The sequence below is a fragment of the Lissotriton helveticus genome, chromosome 3_1, assembly GCF_964261635.1.
Source record: "Lissotriton helveticus chromosome 3_1, aLisHel1.1, whole genome shotgun sequence".
NCBI classification, from domain to species: domain Eukaryota; kingdom Metazoa; phylum Chordata; class Amphibia; order Caudata; family Salamandridae; genus Lissotriton; species Lissotriton helveticus.
In genome coordinates, this window is record NC_136061.1 from 1366832963 (window position 1) to 1366852099 (window position 19137).

At 45.2% G+C, this 19137-nt stretch overlaps 1 protein-coding gene across 2 annotated transcripts in view; it reads left to right on the plus strand.

The window, feature by feature from the left end:
- Positions 1 to 19137, plus strand: part of SLC35F5 (solute carrier family 35 member F5) — a 786684-nt gene that overhangs the window by 266757 nt on the left and 500790 nt on the right. For both annotated transcript variants that reach the window (XM_078682012.1, XM_078682011.1), the window contains one exon: positions 1453 to 1537. In XM_078682012.1, coding sequence (XP_078538138.1) covers positions 1453 to 1537 — 85 coding nt within the window. The remainder of the gene's footprint in view (positions 1 to 1452; positions 1538 to 19137) is intronic.

Here is a 19137-nt window from a genome sequence, read left to right on the forward strand (position 1 = left end):
GCTACTGACTTGCAGGTAGGGGTTACTTCTAATTTGACTGTGCTGGTTCCAGGGGATCCACTGACTGGCCCTTTGAGTCACTTCTTTGTTTTGGGGCTTGGGAGTGACATACATGAGCCAGGAGCCACAGGCATAGTCCTCTCTTTGTTTACGCCAAGAAAGTGACCTGGGAGGGAGGATGTGGCCACCAGCAATTGGGCTTCCAGGATCCCGCAACCCTGTGACAACTTCTGGCTATGTGAGGTATTTAGCAATGTTAAAGTGCACTATTCTGCCCACTCTCTGGATGTCTGAACGTTTCCTTGGATGTTAGGAGCTTGGTTGCCCACCCTAGACGTGCAGCTATCGGTGGATTTCAACACCCACACGAAAACCAGTTTAGCCACTGGTTTCCCTTCTCTTTTCCTACTGCCCGCCTGTCTTCTTGAACAAAGGGTAGCCCTACATGAGTGTGATCACAGTTTGCCCACCAAAGGCAGCTTCGCCTTTGAAACTCTCTTTTTGAACCACTGGACAAACTGGGTAACAGAGGGGCAACATTCTAAAAGTTGCCTTTCCTTAATAGTGACATTAAAGTCGACGTGGGGATCAAGTCTGATATCCTGAAGTACCCATTTAGTACTCCCATTCAGGAGTTAGACGGACTGAGGGGTCGGCCGGTAACTTTGTGTTAGCCAATTGGGATACTAACTTTTCCACAGCAAAAATGACAATTTCGAAGCTTTGCTGTTAAGACCTATTAAAAGCATATATTCTACTTAATACTATACAGCTGCTTGCCTTAGGGCTCTAAAGGCCTTAATTAGGAGAGACATATATAGTTTTAAGGAAAGTAGGGGCTTTGCCATTAGTTTAAATGACAAAGTCAAACTAGCGGTTTTAAAACTGCTCTAGCAGTATGCAGTGCGAGGCTGAGAGCCGTTTTGTACCTTGTTGCACACAGGTGACACAATCCGTGCTGCAGGCCTGGGTGAACTCTGTCTTACATTTGGAGCTAGCTTTGGTATCATATTCTAGGGACTTACAAGTAAGTCAGCTTATGCCAATTGGGGGTATCCAATTCAACATACACGTTGTAATGGGTTAGAACACTAGCACTGAGGTCTGGTTGACAAACCTCAGTCCACTATGGAGTCATAAAAATAGGAGCATTGGTCCAAAACTTTGGGAGTGATCAAGCAAAAAGAGGTATTTCCGTATACCCATGTTGTTAGATGTAATTTTTTATTTAAAGGGAGAATTCCTTCTCAGTTCGTCCTGCCAGGCCTTTTTCAGGTTGATGATAAAAACGTTTTACTTGTTCAACAGCATTTAGTTTATGCTGGTTGTAAATACAGACTTGTATATGGACACTAGATACCTTTGCTTAAACTTGAAATGCATGGCTTCCTCTTTATATTCTTCTTGTTACATAAGTGTTTACCCTGGATAATGTTTTATTTTGTTTCACAGAGTGAACCTCTTTATGTTCCTGTTAAATTTCATGATTTACCGAGTGAAAAAGCTGGTAGTGCTAACACTAATGATGCAGATAATTGTAAGTACTGGATCATTTTTTTAGTATTATCTATTGATTCTATGTCACAATTGTAGTCTTGGTTCACTGCAGCTGATCCATTAGAACTATCACATATGAAAAAAACGATGATCTGTAAAAACAGCTGAGAACGGAGCATTATGTCTTTGGCGTGGAGTCATGTGAGATCCTTATTTTTGAATAATAAATAAGGTTATTCACAGTTGATGTCTAATTGCACCATTTAATGTCACGTCTTTTAGATTTCTCCACATCAGGCCTTATTGAAATGGTTTGAATGGTCTTAAAAACTCTATGGTACTGCATCCAAGAATTAATTCACAGGTGACAAAAAGCAAATTTACTTTTAGTGTCACTGCCTTACCTCTCTGAGCTTCTGTTCGGAAATAATGGAAAAAGTGTACATTTCTGAGGGAAAGTGTCTATGCGCACACCAGCTGCTTGCACCTCTAGTCTGAGGTGAAAATATCTAATGAAGGAATTAAGTCTTGACCGTAACTTGGTTCTCCATCAGTTTTGTTTTGTACCCAGTGAGAAGGTGGAACCCATTCTAAATATGTCAATCAATATTACTTTATTTCAGCTTATTAAAACCATAAAAGTAGTATATACATAAATTAAAACATTCTGTGATACAAAACAATTCAGGATGATGAAAACATTCTATGAAAACATTCTATAAAAACATTGACGTACATATTTTGATACTCAGCAGAAGCACTACAGTACAAGTACAACATGAAACTTGAAACACACAAGTTGAAAACAATCAAGCCCGATCTTATCCACCAGGTCTTGTTACCAACTTTACTGTATCTAATTCTCCATCTACAAAGGAGTAACCTGGAAACAGCAAACGCAGTTTGTTCCTTTGTGTCAGATCTGAGAAGTCTATAAGCTTCCCAATAATGAACTGGGACCTTAAGTTTGCAATCTGCAATAATCCGCGTTCTTCGGGGCCGCCCATAGTCTGCGCAGAAAAAGAGGAAATATTCCTCTGTTTCTTGAAGCAGTGGGTAGAAGGCCTCTGAGAAGATAAAGATCTTGTTTTATCCCATTTATATGTAAAAGATCTTGGCGGTAGCAGCCGCGGCCGGTAGTGGGAGTGCCGGCCGGGCGGTGACGTGGGAAGGGGGAGCACCAAATGCGATGCAGTGTGTGCAACGAAATTAGTTTTATTTATTTTTATGTTTACTTACCTTTTAAAGTCCGTAATCCATACATTACTACCCCCCACCCTGCCCCTCTCCCTCCTCACGTCACCGCCCGACCGTTACTCCCACTGCTGGCCACGGCTGGGCGGTAGACATCCAGCCCTAAACTTTATATACAGACTTTTAGCATGTAATGACCTAATCCTGTCCAGATATGGCTCAAAGTTAGGGGTGAATGTATGTTGGAGACGTTTTTCAGTGATGCACCCCACTTTTTGGTCATTCCATGTTTGCAGCAGCATGGATTTCCAGAAAGCATGATCTACTTGATGACTATAGCTCTGCTCATTGTGGTTGGGTAGTGCCACACTTCTTCCATTTTAATGCCTTCACAAAGATATTTTACCTTCTTGAGCCATGGGTTGTGTACTCTTTTATCAATGCGAATTATCTCTGCTAAAGCATCTCTGTAAGGCACCAATTCAAGTGTTGTCCATAGACACACAATGTAAAGTAAAGGTTTTAAGAATACCACAAGGTCTATCTCTTTTATTGCCAAATCAAAACGTAGAGGAGTTAGAGGAATACTTGGAGGCATACTAAACAATGACCTAATGAATTAATTGGCACAGCCCCAAACTTCTGCTCCAAATATGGCACCTACCACTTTAGTGCTCCATTGATGTATAAGTTGAACAGCGAGGTGCAAGCAGGCATCCTTATCTTACTCCAAGATTGATAGATATCCTCCCGGACAGATCCCCACCCAATTGCCACCTAACCTTTAAAAAGGTCTCACTATGCAATATTTTCAAAATTCTCAGGAGTTCAGGAGAATGCCATATTTTTCTATCACACTCCAAAGATTATCTCTAGGCAACAGATCAAAGCAGCCCCTTCTTATAAATGGGTCCAATAATGGCACCTCTCCAGGAGGGTGGAATGTCCCTCCCTCTCATGAAGGCATTTCTCAAGGTGTTCAAATAAGGAACCCAGATTTCAGGCAGTGACAAATATAAATCACCAGGGATGCCGTCAGAGCCAGGCGCATTCTTCCTATTCATTAGATGCAATGCCTTCACTGTTTCTTCTAAACCAATTTCTATGGGGATGCCATCCTCATTCACAGCCTCTTTCTTTATGCGGACCACTGTAGAATCATCATTTGACTGCAATGCATCATCGAGCCATTCGCTGTAGAAGTGTGAGAAATAAGCGACTCATGCATCAACTTGTACAACCTCTTCAAGTTGGTTTTCTAAAGGACGAGTCTCAGTCGCTAATAAGTTCCAGAAGACCTTTATATTTTTGGAGCAATTCGGTAAGTTCTTCCCCCTGCACTACTTCCCATCTTCTTTTGGCTTAGATAAGAGTTGCCCTATATCCTCTTCTTGTGTCACTAATCTCTCTACAATCACCTTTTAAAAAAAATATTTTTAACTGCTTCTAGAAGCACAGTTTTAGCAACTCTACATTCTTGTGAGTACCAACCCTGGAGTTTTAGTGGGCAATTACCCTCTGCCCTACCTTTGTGAAGAAGTTTTTCAGCAGCCCATAAGTTCACAATGGATGTTTACAAAACGAAGCAAACACAAGGAGATGATGGACGGAGTGTTGAAACTTTTCAGACACTCACCCCGTCACAGATCCGGGTTGAATCCATCATTGTTCTTTAGCTCACATCGCCACCCCAGTTTAGACCCAGCCATATGGAAATCAGTCTTGACCCTGTGCCTCTTGGGAACAGTCTAGACCGAACTGCCAAGCTTGGCCTTCCCTGGACCGGAAACAAGCATCCTGGGAACGGTTTCGGGGTAACACCCCTCATCAGCCAGGCTAGCTTGAATCCAGTGGCAAAGTGAGCAAGGGACCCACTTCTGGGCATACCCTGCCAACTTAGGGCAAACACCGGCGAAGTGAGCTAAAGAACAATGACTGATTCAACCCAGATCTGTGACTGGGGGTGAGTGTCTGAAAAGTTTCAGCGCTCCATCCATCATCTCCTTATGTTTGCTTTGTTCGCAGTTCGAGGTTGTAAAAAAATTCAAGCATCGCACAAAGAGCAAGTGTTGCAAATGAGCCGCTCCCTTACAAGCAAGAGATTGGTAGGTGTGTAGTATGTAGCTAGTGTTCCATTTAGAAGCACACTGTCACAAATCTGTTACTAAAACATGCTGTGGTAGCGCACTGTCATTTACAGATAGCACATTTTCCATTGACATGACTACTAAATTTGCTCAGTCATACAGTTTACTGATAAAACTATATAGAGTACAAACGATTATGTGTGGAAATTGGGTTTCAGCAAATATTTCTCATTTGCGCATCACGAAGCAGTGTCTTTGATTTTGATCCTACGAAAGTCATTGTTTCCATCCCACTTCAGTGTTAGAAAACAAGGTTTGTGCTTTCCTCACTCTTTATTTTGAGATATTTGTGCAGTTCATTTAAATGTTGCTCTCCGTTAGAAGAAATGGCACCCCACAACCTTTCCATTCACACTAGCAAGAGTGTCACATAGTTCACACTTTGCAGTAAGGGAAAGAAAAGTAAACACCAGTCCCAATGTTAAAACAATATGTCAGCAATTTGTCAGAACACTAGACTGACATTTCACCTCTGACTATAAAAGCACAGCAAATATGGCAAGTTAAAAACAAATGTTAAAGTCCTCTTTAAAGTGCATTAACCTTTGGCGCTCTTCATTGTGAATTTGGGGGTGTTGCAGCACCCCAGCACTCCTACCTTCAGCTCCTAGGCTAGCCTTCTCGGAGCTGAAGGGGCTGTTTTAGTTATGTCCCCTCCCACATCTGGGCCCTGACTGCACCACTGTTAGCAACACCCCTGCACTCGTCTCTGTAGTGTGCTTGTTAACCCATTGAGCTATCTACATGGCAGCGTCCTTTTTGGTAGTTGTGCCCCTACTAGTTTGTCTTCGATAAGGACCCAACGATGTTTGGCCAGGGCTCGACTTTGCGCCACCAGGATTCCACACACTGCTGTAGCCGCCTGCTTCAGCTGTTCCAGCTGTCCGATATCTGGCCAGGTTAAAATCTTTCCACTGCCCACGAGGGCACAGGCGGTGCCTAGTGCCTCAACATTTTTGTAGGCCAAGAGATGTGTGCACTGAGAGCTGAATATAAAAAAAATGACACATAAGGTGGTATCTCAGTGTGTTGAACTCTGTCTGGAGGACCACCTCTGAATCTCTCTGACTTAGTCTTTCATCTTTCCAAGATAAATGTTAGGAGTGCCATTGCGTTTGATAATTAAAACACCTACTATGCAAGTGCCAAGAGGCAATTATTAATTTTCAAGATGTTAGTCCTCCGAGTATGAATGGTAATAGAAAGAATGTTTTAAAAGATTATTGTTTTTTTCCAAAACTAATTGTAATTGGAATTAATTCGACGTTTTTTATATTGTTTTCTGCTATCTCTGTTAACTACATGCCCTTTATCGTATTTGCCAAAACTTCTCAATGATAACAACTTATTAAAATCAACAGCAATGTTCAAAGCCCAAACCTACTATACCATTCTATACAATGACCGGCCATATCATTAAATACCATACCATACTGTACAGTGGCAGCCATACCACAGCATATTGGATCATTATGACGAAAGAAGCATGCCGTTGCAACGCATGCCTTTACCACGCATATGCCTTTACCATGCGTGCCTTTACAATGATTTTCGTAATAAAAGCATGAATGGTAAAGACCTATGTCTGGTAAAGATTTCACTAGTAAATATAAGTATTTTACAGGTAAGTATACAATATTTACACACACAAAGGGTATATATTTTTCTGTATAATACATTCATTTTAGTGGTAAAGACCGACATGGTAAAGGCATACGAATGGTAAAAAACAATTTACAGGTTGGTACAAACACTTTTTTGTTTTTGTGTGTGTGTGTGTGTGCGTGTGCGTGTGTGTGTATATATATATATATATATATATATATATATATATATATGTATATTATATATATATGTATATTGTGTATATATATATATATATATATATATATCTATATATATATATATATATATATCTATATATATATATATATATATATCCAAATCGAAAGGTAGCCCCTGTGGGAACGTCCACAGAGAAGGTTATCCTCAGATTCTGGGGACCTGCAGCACCAGCGGTATCCACAGTCAATCATCTGCTTGTGGCTCGACGCGTTTCAAACCTTCCGTTCTTGTTCACGAGCCTGACGATAAAAACAAAACAGCAGCTGAGTTGAACATCTGATACAATTTTATTCAAAATTCCGCCCCAGTGGGCGTGTTCATGCGCCTAATAGGCGCTAAGGATTCTGGTACATGTAGTGTTCAACCAATAAAAGCCAAGTGGATGCTTGTTGATTGTTCAGATAATGTCACAATAAATCCACAGTGGGTAGATCAATCTGTAAACCACCAAAGGAGCTGCCAATGCTTTGTCCTCCAGCTCGAGCCTTCAATTCTGAATGGGCACGCAGCAGTCTGAGCGCCCCCGATCTGCCACAGCAGCCGGCCGTTCCCGCGGCCGAGCAAAGCCGCACAATATCCAAATCGAAAGGTTGCCCCTATGGGAACGTCCACAGAGAAGGTTATCCTCAGATTCTGGGGACCTTCCGTTCTTGTTCACGAGCCTGACGATAAAAACAAAACTGAATTAATCAAAATGGGAATGGACACTAGTGTCTACCTAACCGTCGGCTAAGTATTGACAACCATTCCCATTTTGGTTGTCAATACTTAGCCGACTGTTAAGTAGACACTAGTGTCCATTCCCATTTTGATTAATTCAGCATTGAACCAGGGGAACCGAATGGACCGTGAATCCTCTTCCCTCCTTTTTTGATATAAGATAAAAACAAAACAGCAGCTGAGTTGAACATCTGATACAATTTTATTCAAAATTCCGCCCCAGTGGGCGTGTTCATGCGCCTAATAGGCGCTAAGGATTCTGGTACATAAGGCGGGACTAATTTGAATAAAGCAGAGGCGGAAAACAGTGGGCCGTTTTGTGTAGTGTCTTTAGGCTCGTGATCAAGGGCGCAAGCCCGAAACGCGTAGAGATGCGTTATCTACTGAAGGGACAGCGAGAAGCTGATCAGACCGAAGCCCTCGTTGCAGAAGGTTCTCCGTGGTGGCCGACTCACTGGGGCAACCTTTTTGAATTTGTATAGAGCGGCCTTGTCCGGTCGCGAGGAGGCCCGCCGCTATCCAGCTGATCCAGGCATTGGGATACAGCCGGTGTCAAGATGGAGCGGAGATATTCCAAACGAGAGGGAAGGCTTAATCCGGATGTCCAGCGACTAACTCTCCTCTCATCCACTGGGGATTTTATTGACATTTATGTGTACAAATGGCTCAAGCCCACTGTGGTATTATTGAACGTTTTTTTTGCCTGCTAATACCATAATGCATTACTCGCACATGTCGGAACTGGCGCGAAGACACGCCCACCAGGGCGGGACTAATTTGAATAAAGCAGAGGCGGAAAACAGTGGGCCGTTTTGTGCAGTGTCTTTAGGCTCGTGATCAAGGGCGCAAGCCCGAAACGCGTAGAGCCGTGTTATCTACTGAAGGGACAGCGAGAAGCTGATCAGACCCGAGCCCTCGTTGCAGAAGGTTTTCCGTGGTGGCCGACTCACTGGGGTAACCTTCTTGAATTTGTATATAGCGGCCTTGTCCGGTCGCGAGGAGGCCCGCTGCTATCCAGCGGATCCAGGCATTGGGATACAGCCGGTGTCAAGATGGAGCGGAGATATTCCAAACGAGAGGGAAGGCTTAATCCGGATGTCCAGCGACTAACTCTCCTCTCACCCACTGGGGATTTTATTGACATTTATGTGTACAAATGGCTCAAGCCCACTCTGGTATTATTGAACGTTTTTTTGCCTGCTAATACCATAATGCATTACTCGCACATGTCGGAACTGGCGCGAAGACTCGCCCACAAGGGCGAGACTAATTTGAATAAAGCAGACGCGGAAACAGTGGGCCGTTTTGTGCAGTGTCTTTAGGCTCGTGATCAAGGGCGCAAGCCTGAAACGCGTAGAGCCGCGTTATCTACTGAAGGGACAGCGAGAAGCTGATCAGACCGGAGCCCTCGTTGCAGAAGGTTCTCCGTGGTGGCCGACTCACTGGAGCAACCTTCTTGAATTTATATATATGTATGTATGTATGTATATATATATATATATATATATATATATATATATCAACCCTAGTTGTCGAACTCCATATATCAACCCTAGTTGTCGAACTCCGCCAGCAGTTTGCGGAGTTTTGCCAACTCCGCTGCCTGTTGACAACGTGGAGCTTAGGCAGAAACTCCGATTCCGCGGTGTAGCGGAGTTACCCCTGGCCCACGCCCGAAGTCAGACAGGAAATAATCATGTACCTGCTCTGGCATCTCCGGGCTGCCCTCCTCCTCGCCGTGGTCACTCCTTGCCGTCCTCGTCGGTCGCAAACCTCAACTTTGTACATCTTCGGAGGACTGGTAATGCGCGTGCGCGCATGAGCAGTCCTCGCAAGATGTACAATGTATAATATAACCTTTCCACCTCCTCGATAGTGCCGGGACCCTTGTAGCGGCGGTGCAGCCCAGGGATCGAGGCTGCCCTGTCAATATCCACTTTCCTCTGTACTTTAACAGTACGCGATGCACTCCGGACAAAAAATATACGTAATCCATGAAGCTTGAATGTATTTATTCTTGCATTGAAGCCAAAGCACGAACCCAACGCGTTTCGGCGGCGAAACTGCCTTGGTCAGGGGTAAACGAGTTGTTCAAGTTCAAGTTCAAGTTTGGCATTTGTATAGCGCACTACTCACCCATAGGGTCTCAAGGCGCTTGTGGGAGGAGGGGGGTTAATTATCAAATATCCAGGTTTTGAGTTGTTTTCTGAAGGAGAGGTGGTTTTGAGTAAGGCGGAGATGTGTGGGGAGGGAGTTCCAGGTTTTGGCCGCAAGTGTGTGGGGAGGGAGTTCCAGGTCTTGGCCGCAAGGTAGGAGAAAGATCTTCCCCCCATGGTGGCCTTGTGGATGCGCGGTATAGCGGCGAGGGCTTGGTTGGAAGAACGGAGTTTGCGGGTGGGGGGTGTAGAAGGAGAGGCGTGTATTGAGGGATTCGGGTCCTAGATCGTATAGTGCTTTGTGTGCGTGGGTGAGGAGACGGAACGTAATTCTTTTGTTGACGGGGAGCCAGTGGAGGTCTTTCAGATGACTGGATATGTGAGCTCTGCGGGGGATGTCTAGAATGAGTCTACCAGAAGCATTTTGGATACGTTGGAGTTTTTTCTGTAGTTTGGCTGTGGTTCCGGCATAAAGGGTGTTCCCGTAGTCTAGCCTGCTAGTGACCAGTGCGTGGGTTACTGTTTTTCTTGTTTCGATGGGGGTCCAGCGGAAAATTTTTCTGAGCATGCGTAGGATGTTGAAGCATGAGGAGGAGACTGCGTTGACTTGTCTGGTCATCGATAGGGAAGAGTCTAGGATGAATCCCAGATTACGTGCGTGGTCCGTAGGTTTGGGGGCGTTTCCCAGGGCCGGAGGCCACCATGAGTCATCCCAAGCGGAGGAGGATGATCCTAATATCAGTACTTCCGTTTTGTCCGAGTTCAGTTTAAGGCGACTGGTCTCCATCCATTCGGCCACTTCTTTCATTCCTTCGTGTAGATTGATTTTGGCGGTGTTTGAGTCTTTGATAAGGGAGAGGATCAGCTGGGTGTCGTCTGCGTAAGAGATGATGTTGAGGTTATGTTTGCGAACGATGGATGCGAGGGGGCTCATGTATACGTTGAATAGTGTGGGACTGAGTGAAGATCCTTGTGGTACGCCGCAGATGACTTCGGTGGCTTCTGATCTGAAAGGGGGGAGGCGGACTCTCTGTGTTCTTCCTGCGAGGAATGAGATGATCCAGTCCAGTGCTTTTCCTTGAATTCCTATGTTTCTGAGGCGGTGTATGAGGGTGTTATGACAGACTGTGTCGAAGGCTGCGGAGAGGTCAAGTAGGATGAGGGAAGCTGTTTCACCATTGTCCAGTAGTTTACGGATGTCGTCTGTTGCTGCGATGAGGGCGGTCTCGGTGCTGTGTTTGGCTCGGAATCCGGATTGTGATATGTCGAGGGATTTGTTGGATTCGAGGAAGGTGGCGAGTTGACTGTTGACAGCTTTCTCGATGACTTTGGCAGGGAAGGGGAGGAGCGAGATAGGATGGTAGTTTTTAAGTTCATTGGGGTCTGCTGTGGGTTTCTTCAGGAGGGCGCTGAGTTTGGCGTGTTTCCAGTTTTCCGGGAAAGTGGCGGAGTTGAAGGAGCTATTGATGATGTCGCGAAGGTGGGGAGCGATGATTGAGTCTGCTTTGTTAAAGATGTGGTGGGGGCATGGGTCGGTTGGCGAACCTGAGTGGATCGAGTTCATCAGGCGGATGGTGTCTTCAGTGGTGACTGGTTTCCAGGTACGAAGGTTGTTAGGGGGGAGATTATGTTCTGAGGTGAGTGGGGTGGACTGGTCAACCGGTTGTTTTGTGAAGCTGTTGTGTATGTCGGCGATTTTGTTGTGGAAGAATGAAGCTAGGGAGTCGCAGAGCTGCTGGGAGGGAGTGATGTCATTGGTGCCGGCTGATGGGTTGGTGAATTCTTTTACTATGTTGAACAGTTCCTTACTGCTGCGAGCGTTGTTGTCGAGTCGATCATTAAAAGCTGATTTCTTAGTGGAGCGTATTAGTTGATGGTGTTTACGGGTGGCGTTCTTGAAAGTGGCTAGGTTTTCGGTGGATGGGTTGCTTTTCCAGGCTTTCTCGAGGATGCGGCATGTCTTCTTGGATTTCTTAAGCTCATCATTGAACCAGGGGGCTTTCTTGAGGTTTAACTTGGTAGTGTTGTTTTTCAGAGGTGCTAACTCGTCAGCGCAGCGGGTGATCCATTGAGCAAGGTTGGTAGCTGCTTGGTTTGGGTCTGATGAATGGGTAGGAGGGTATTGGTGGAGCGATGTGAAAAGTTGCTCAGTGGTGATTTTGTTCCAGTTCCTGCGGGGAATTTGTTGAAGCTGGTTTTGGGATGTAGTCTTTTTGTAGTTGAAGTGCACGCAGCTGTGGTCTGTCCAATGGAGAGCTGTGGTGTGGTTGAAGGAGACGTATTTGCTGGAAGTAAAGATTGGATCGAGTGTGTGACCGGCACAGTGGGTGGGGGTGTTAACGAGTTGTTTGAGTCCGAGATTGGCGAGGTTGTCTAATAGGGTGATGGTGTTTCTGTCGTTGTTCTTATCTAGGTGGAAGTTGAAGTCGCCTAGAAGGATGTAGTCCTCGGAGGGGAGGGCGTGTGGGCTGATGAAGTCAGTGATGTCTTCGCTGAATTGTGTGCGGGGTCCGGGAGGTCTGTAGAGGAGGGTTCCTCTGAGTGTGGTCTTGGGGTTGATGTGGATCTGGAAGTGGAGGTGTTCGGCGGTTGTGAGGATGTCCTCGGAACTGGTCGAGATGCGGAGGGTGTTTTTATGAACAATGGCAATGCCTCCTCCTATTTGGTTGGTTCGGTCCTTACGGATAATCTTGTAGCCGTCAGGGATGGCTATGGCGATGTCAGGTGTTGAAGAGGAGTTCATCCATGTTTCTGTGAGGAAAGCGACGTCCGGTGATGTAGAGTCGAGTAGATCCCAAAGTTGGACGACGTGACTGTGGACTGAACGGGTGTTGAGTAGGATGCATTTCAGATGGTTGGTGTCAGCATTCTGTTTGATGTTGGTGGGTTTGGTGAGGGTCCTAATGCAGGCGAATTTGCAGGAAGTGCAGGTGAAAGGTCCATGGGTGCGGCCGGGTGCAGCTTGGTAGCAGATTGGTGGTCGGCCGGTGTTAAGGGCTGAGAGGGAAGAGGCGTCGTACGTGATGCGGGGGGAGGGGGGGTTGCGGGGACCAGGGGGTCTGGCGCTGGGCGCGGTCCAGGCGCGGACGGGCGTAGACGGGCTTACCTTTGGTGCACCTTCGGCGCGGCCGCAGCGCGTGGACGCTGCGCGTAGGTCCATCTGACTTTAATGGGTAGTGGAGGGGGGGGCGGAGCGTGGGAGAGGCAGCTGGGAGGCGGGAGCGAGGTGGAGTGACGGTGTGGGAAGGTACAACTAAACAAAATGGCAGCAACAGTAACAACAAATACTGCGAGGCAGGGCGAGATTGGGCAAAGAGGAGCGCTATGGGGGAGAATTAATGCATCAAATGCTAGCGGTTCAAAGCGCAATGGTAGCGTTAAAAGCGCTATGAAATTTGGCAGCAGTTTCAATATAATGCACACAGTAATTAAATTGTATAGACAGGCAAGCGAGGCAAAAATCACTCAAATCAGCAATCAGTAAAGCAATACAGAGCCCAGCAGTGCGCAAATGAACTGGAAATGCAGAACGTAAAATGCACTCAGCAGTCAATAATCTGTCAAATCACACAAAGCCCAGCAGTGCGCAAGCGAACTCGGAATACTAAATGAAAAGATGCTCTCAGCAATTGCTAAACAGTAAGGCAATATCTAGCCTAGCAGTGCGCCAAAGAATAGATAGAGGCTAGCGCTTTTGAGAGTTATTTGGCAGAATCAGAAGCGCTATGCCACGATACCAGATGGGGAGGAGGTGAGGGGAGCGACCGCTTCTGCCGAGGACAGGACGGTCACAGCTCTCCGTGTGGACTCGGACGGTGTTTGAGTTCAGTGGGTGGGAGGGGCAGCTGGGAGGCGGGAGCGTGGTGGAGTGACGGTGTGGGAAGGTACAACTAAACAAAATGGCAGCAACAGTAACAACAAATACTGCGAGGCAGGGCGAGATTGGGCAAAGAGGAGCGCTATGGGGGAGAATTAATGCATCAAATGCTAGCGGTTCAAAGCGCAATGGTAGCGTTAAAAGCGCTATGAAATTTGGCAGCAGTTTCAATATAATGCACACAGTAATTAAATTGTATAGACAGGCAAGCGAGGCAAAAATCACTCAAATCAGCAATCAGCAAAGCAATACAGAGCCCAGCAGTGCGCAAATGAACTGGAAATGCAGAACGTAAAATGCACTCAGCAGTCAATAATCTGTCAAATCACACAAAGCCCAGCAGTGCGCAAGCGAACTCGGAATACTAAATGAAAATATGCTCTCAGCAATTGCTAAACAGTAAGGCAATATCTAGCCTAGCAGTGCGCCAAAGAATAGATAGAGGCTAGCGCTTTTGAGAGTTATTTGGCAGAATCAGAAGAGTTGTAATGCATTTCGCCATTTAAACTTTACATTTCATCAATACGTACACGACGTGTGTAATAAAAATTAAAAGAGGACTTTACCCCAACAACTCTATCGACCATCTCAGACTAGTAAAGAAAGCCATGCCGATAACAAATTTAACTCATTATTCCCTACGTGCACAATTCTGCATTACAGTTTATTTTTGGTTGACTGAAAACGTCAGTTCCAGACTTATAGCACGTACCAAAAGAAAATAACATAAATCATTAATATGGCATTGGCGTCCATTTTGTTAAATATTAGTCATTAAATACATTTTCAATATTATTTCAAACACTTAATTCCTGTTGTGCCGTCATTCAATAATATATTGTCTTTGACCCATGTTAATCATACATAAAAAGGGTTTTGTACAGAAAATATATATAGTGTACTTATATAGGAGTTGGTTTTACCCAAGTGGATTGCATTCTAATATAAAGCTCACCATAATTGTGTCGTGTATCCCAAGTGGGCCCAACATACTTTTTGAACCTTAAAGATGACACACAGTATGACTAATTAACATTAACCGTCTCCAGGGAGCCAATCATATTGCATGATCTTACAAATATATATAGAACATCAAATAATAAGATCAAATTAGTCATCCACTGTGAAAATGATGTACTCATAAGTAAATCCTATTCAAATGATCAAGATACACATTTCTAAATAAACAGTTAACTCTGTATGTATGAAGAATTCAGTCTGTTTGAACATGGACGATCGTAGTGCGTGTCCAATTTTGACGCCCACCTACGGAAAAAAGCAGATATAATACATAACTCAGAGAGTGTTAGAGAAGGTTAGTGAACGTGAATTAAAAAATATATTATTAAGATTAAAAACACTGGAAGCACATAGAGGCTAAGAGTAGATACACATTCAAACAGTTAATTAGGAGAAACCTTGCTTTAAGCCTAAAGCACTGGAATTCACTCTCCCAGAAACCATGTAAGTTCCTCTTCAGAATTTAGACCACCTGGTATTTTGGTGTCGAGTTCTAAGATATACTTAGATTTCAGCTGGCGCAACCTACGAATCCTGTCACCTCCCCTCCCTGATAATGGTATTCTGTCAATCACAAAGAAACGTAGTAAGTTGCGATTGCTGTTGTGCAGTTCTTCAAAATGTCGAGCTATAGGTGACAGTTTGTCCTTGTTTTGGATAGCCCTCATGTGTTCGAGAATGCGCTTCTTAGCCGCAAACATGGTACTACCCACATACTTCTTGGAGCAAGGACATATCAAAACATACACACAATGATCGGATAAGCATGTAAGATGTTTCTCAATACTCTTTTCACAATCAACAATGGGGTAATATACGCTTTTCACATTAGAGCTATATTTACAAGCCTTGCACGACATACATACAAAGAAACCCCGAACATCCTGCATACTAGATTTTACTTGGATAATCTCATTTTTGCAGAGTCTATCTTTTAAGGAGTTCGCTTTTCTGTATGTAATGTTTGGAGAGTCTTTGATTACATCAGCTAGTGCTGATTCTGTGCCAAGGATATTCCAATGCTTGTTCAGACATTTACGCACGTTTACGGAGTTAGAGTTAAACGTGGTAATCTATCTAATGGGACTATTAACATCCCCACTGCTTTTTTCTTTCGGTGTTAACAATTCAAGATGAGTACGTTTTGAGGCTTTAATGTATGCAGCTTGGACAGATAGATTCTGCGCTATATCCCCTTTCACTGAACCTCTCAGATATACACTGATTCTCTTTCTCAAAGCTTGTTTCACTATTACAGTTCCTCCGAGCCCGGAGGAACTTCCCATAAGGGATGCTGCTAATTAATGCTCTGGGGTGACTACTTTCAGCATGCAGTAATGTATTGCCAGCTGTAGGCTTGCGAAACAGACTAGATGTCATTTTGTTATCAACAATTGAAATTTCCAAATCTATGAATTCAATTTTGGATTTGCTCATTTTACCTTCAAACTGTAATTTGACCTTATTGCCGTTTAACGCTGCAGCAAAATCAATAGCCTCCTCCTGACTCCCTCTCCAGATGATGAAAATGTCATCTATATATCACAACCAGGAAATTACATGGCTGTGATATTGTCCGTATAGCTTGGGCACCTATCGCCGCCGCCGAAACGCGTTGGGTTCTTGCTTTGGCTTTAATGCAAGACTAAATACATTCAAGCTTCATGGATTACGTATATTTTTTGTCCGGAGTGCATCGCGTACTGTTAAAGTACTGAGGAAAGTGGATATATCTAACACTCCCCTCCAAGCTGCTGTTGCTTCCTGAATGTGCCAGTGATCAAGGAATGCAAATTCTGAAAACGCGTATGGCTGCTTTGGAGCCGTGATGAAAGGACATTCGGTTTGCAGTCTGCAATTAAAGAGGTGATTTTAACTCTCCGTGTGAGGCGTCTTCATTAAGGGTAAACCTTGTTGTGGCATTTGTTTGGCAGCTTTTCCCAGCCGCGAAGACGCCCTGCTGTGGACTACAGATCTGCATCTCATAAAGCACGAGGTGCGCAAGGAACGGAGAGCCACACATTGCGGGACAGTTTTAAAGGCATCTGGAGTGTTTTTTCCAAATGGCGCCAACCCACTGGGGTTATTAATTTCATCATTCATGGACACAAGAGCACCCACTTGGGAGTCAAAATTGGGGGGAACTACAAGTTCCAGGAGGCAGTTTGCACACGCCCACAAGGGCGGGACTGAATAGTATTTAACACTCCCCCCAAGCTGCTGTTGCTTCCTGAATGTGCCAGTGATCAAGGATTGCAAATTCTGAAACGCGTATGGCTGCTTTGGAGCCGTGATGAAAGGACATTCGGTTTGCAGTCTGCAATTAAAGAGGTGATTTTAACTCTCCGTGTGAGGCGTCTTCATTAAGGGTAAACCTTGTTGTGGCATACCTATATATAGATATAGATATATCCACTTTCCTCAGTACTCATATCTATATCATAGATATAGATATGAGTACTGAGGAAAGTGGATATATCTATATCTATATATAGATATATCCACTTTCCTCATTACTTTAACAGAACGCAAGCACTCCGGACAAAAAATATACGTAATCCATGAAGCTTGAATGTATTTATTTTTGCATTTAAGCCAAAGCAAGAAGCCAACGCGTTTCGGCGGCGACAAGTGCCCGAGCTATACGGACAATATCATAGCCATGTAATATATATATATATATATATATATATATATATATATATATATACGTTTGAGCGAAACAAAAAATTAAGCCGCACTCTTCTGAACGATTTCAAAAACAGGTTTTATTCACCCATTCTCTTCTCGCACTCCTACGCGTTTCGAACTTTACAGTTCTTGTTCGCGAAACCGAGGGATCGGTAATTCCGGTGTCCGCCTGGAACTTCAAGGAAGCTTTGACTGCGCAGAGATATTTGATCTCGTGAGGGCACACAGTCTCGCATTTGACAGCCCGACTTTCACTGTGTACCTTGGGGCAACAGGCTACTGCAGAAATACAAAGGGGACCTAGGGCTGACGCCCTTGTTTCAGCGGACCTGTGCACCTCCAGACTCACCTGCTGTGCGCACCCGTCCCACGACGATGCTCACTCCCCCACGCCACCAACCTGACTTTGCCAACACAGTGCTTGCTGGGAAATGAAGTTTACCTGAATTCACCGTGAACTTCAGCTGGTGAGCCAATTGCTTGAGGGGGAGGAGACTCAGGTGCTCACATTTGGACTTTAACAGGAGGAGTCAATTTGGGCGTTCTTAGCAGCGAAGGGCGCTGAAGAAGGCAGTCATGCTGAAATGCATTCGCCGCCGCTGGGGTTCTAAGAAATAAAGTGGTGTTCTGCCCGAAATTCCTCTTTGTGGCCTCTGATCTTTTCCGCGGAAAGGATGTTCAGCAATGTTTACTGTGCCAGCCAGAAGCACAGCACGGATGGCCCTGCAGTGTCAAGAGACACGGAATACAACTGGCGCCACGCTGTGAGCAGCGTTTTCCGAGACCGAGGGATCGGTAATTCCGGTGTCCGCCTGGAACTTCAAGGAAGCTTTGACTGCGCAGAGATATTTGATCTCGTGAGGGCACACAGTCTCGCATTTGACAGCCCGACTTTCACTGTGTACCTTGGGGCAACAGGCTACTGCAGTAATACAAAGGGGACCTAGGGCTGACGCCCTTGTTTCAGCGGACCTGTGCACCTCCAGACTCACCTGCTGTGCGCACCCGTCCCACGACGATGCTCACTCCCCCACGCCACCAACCTGACTTTGCCAACACAGTGCTTGCTGGGAAATGAAGTTTACCTGAATTCACCGTGAACTTCAGCTGGTGAGCCAATTGCTTGAGGGGGAGGAGACTCAGGTGCTCACATTTGGAATTTAACAGGAGGAGTCAATTTGGGCGTTCTTAGCAGCGAAGGGCGCTGAAGAAGGCAGTCATGCTGAAATGCATTCGCCGCCGCTGGGGTTCTAAGAAATAAAGTGGTGTTCTGCCCGAAATTCCTCTTTGTGGCCTCTGATCTTTTCCGCGGAAAGGATGTTCAGCAATGTTTACTGTGCCAGCCAGAAGCACAGCACGGATGGCCCTGCAGTGTCAAGAGACACGCAATACAACTGGCGCCACGCTGTGAGCAGCGTTTTCCGAGACCGAGGGATCGGTAATTCCGGTGTCCGCCTGGAACTTCAAGGAAGCTTTGACTGCGCAGAGATATTTGATCTCGTGAGGGCACACAGTCTCGCATTTGACAGCCCGACTTTCACTGTGTACCTTGGGGCAACAGGCTACTGCAGTAATACAAAGGGGACCTAGGGCTGACGCCCTTGTTTCAGCGGACCTGTGCACCTCCAGACTCACCTGCTGTGCGCACCCGTCCCACGACGATGCTCACTCCCCCACGCCACCAACCTGACTTTGCCAACACAGTGCTTGCTGGGAAATGAAGTTTACCTGAATTCACCGTGAACTTCAGCTGGTGAGCCAATTGCTTGAGGGGGAGGAGACTCAGGTGCTCACATTTGGACTTTAACAGGAGGAGTCAATTTGGGCGTTCTTAGCAGCGAAGGGCGCTGAAGAAGGCAGTCATGCTGAAATGCATTCGCCGCCGCTGGGGTTCTAAGAAATAAAGTGGTGTTCTGCCCGAAATTCCTCTTTGTGGCCTCTGATCTTTTCCGCGGAAAGGATGTTCAGCAATATATATATATATATATAT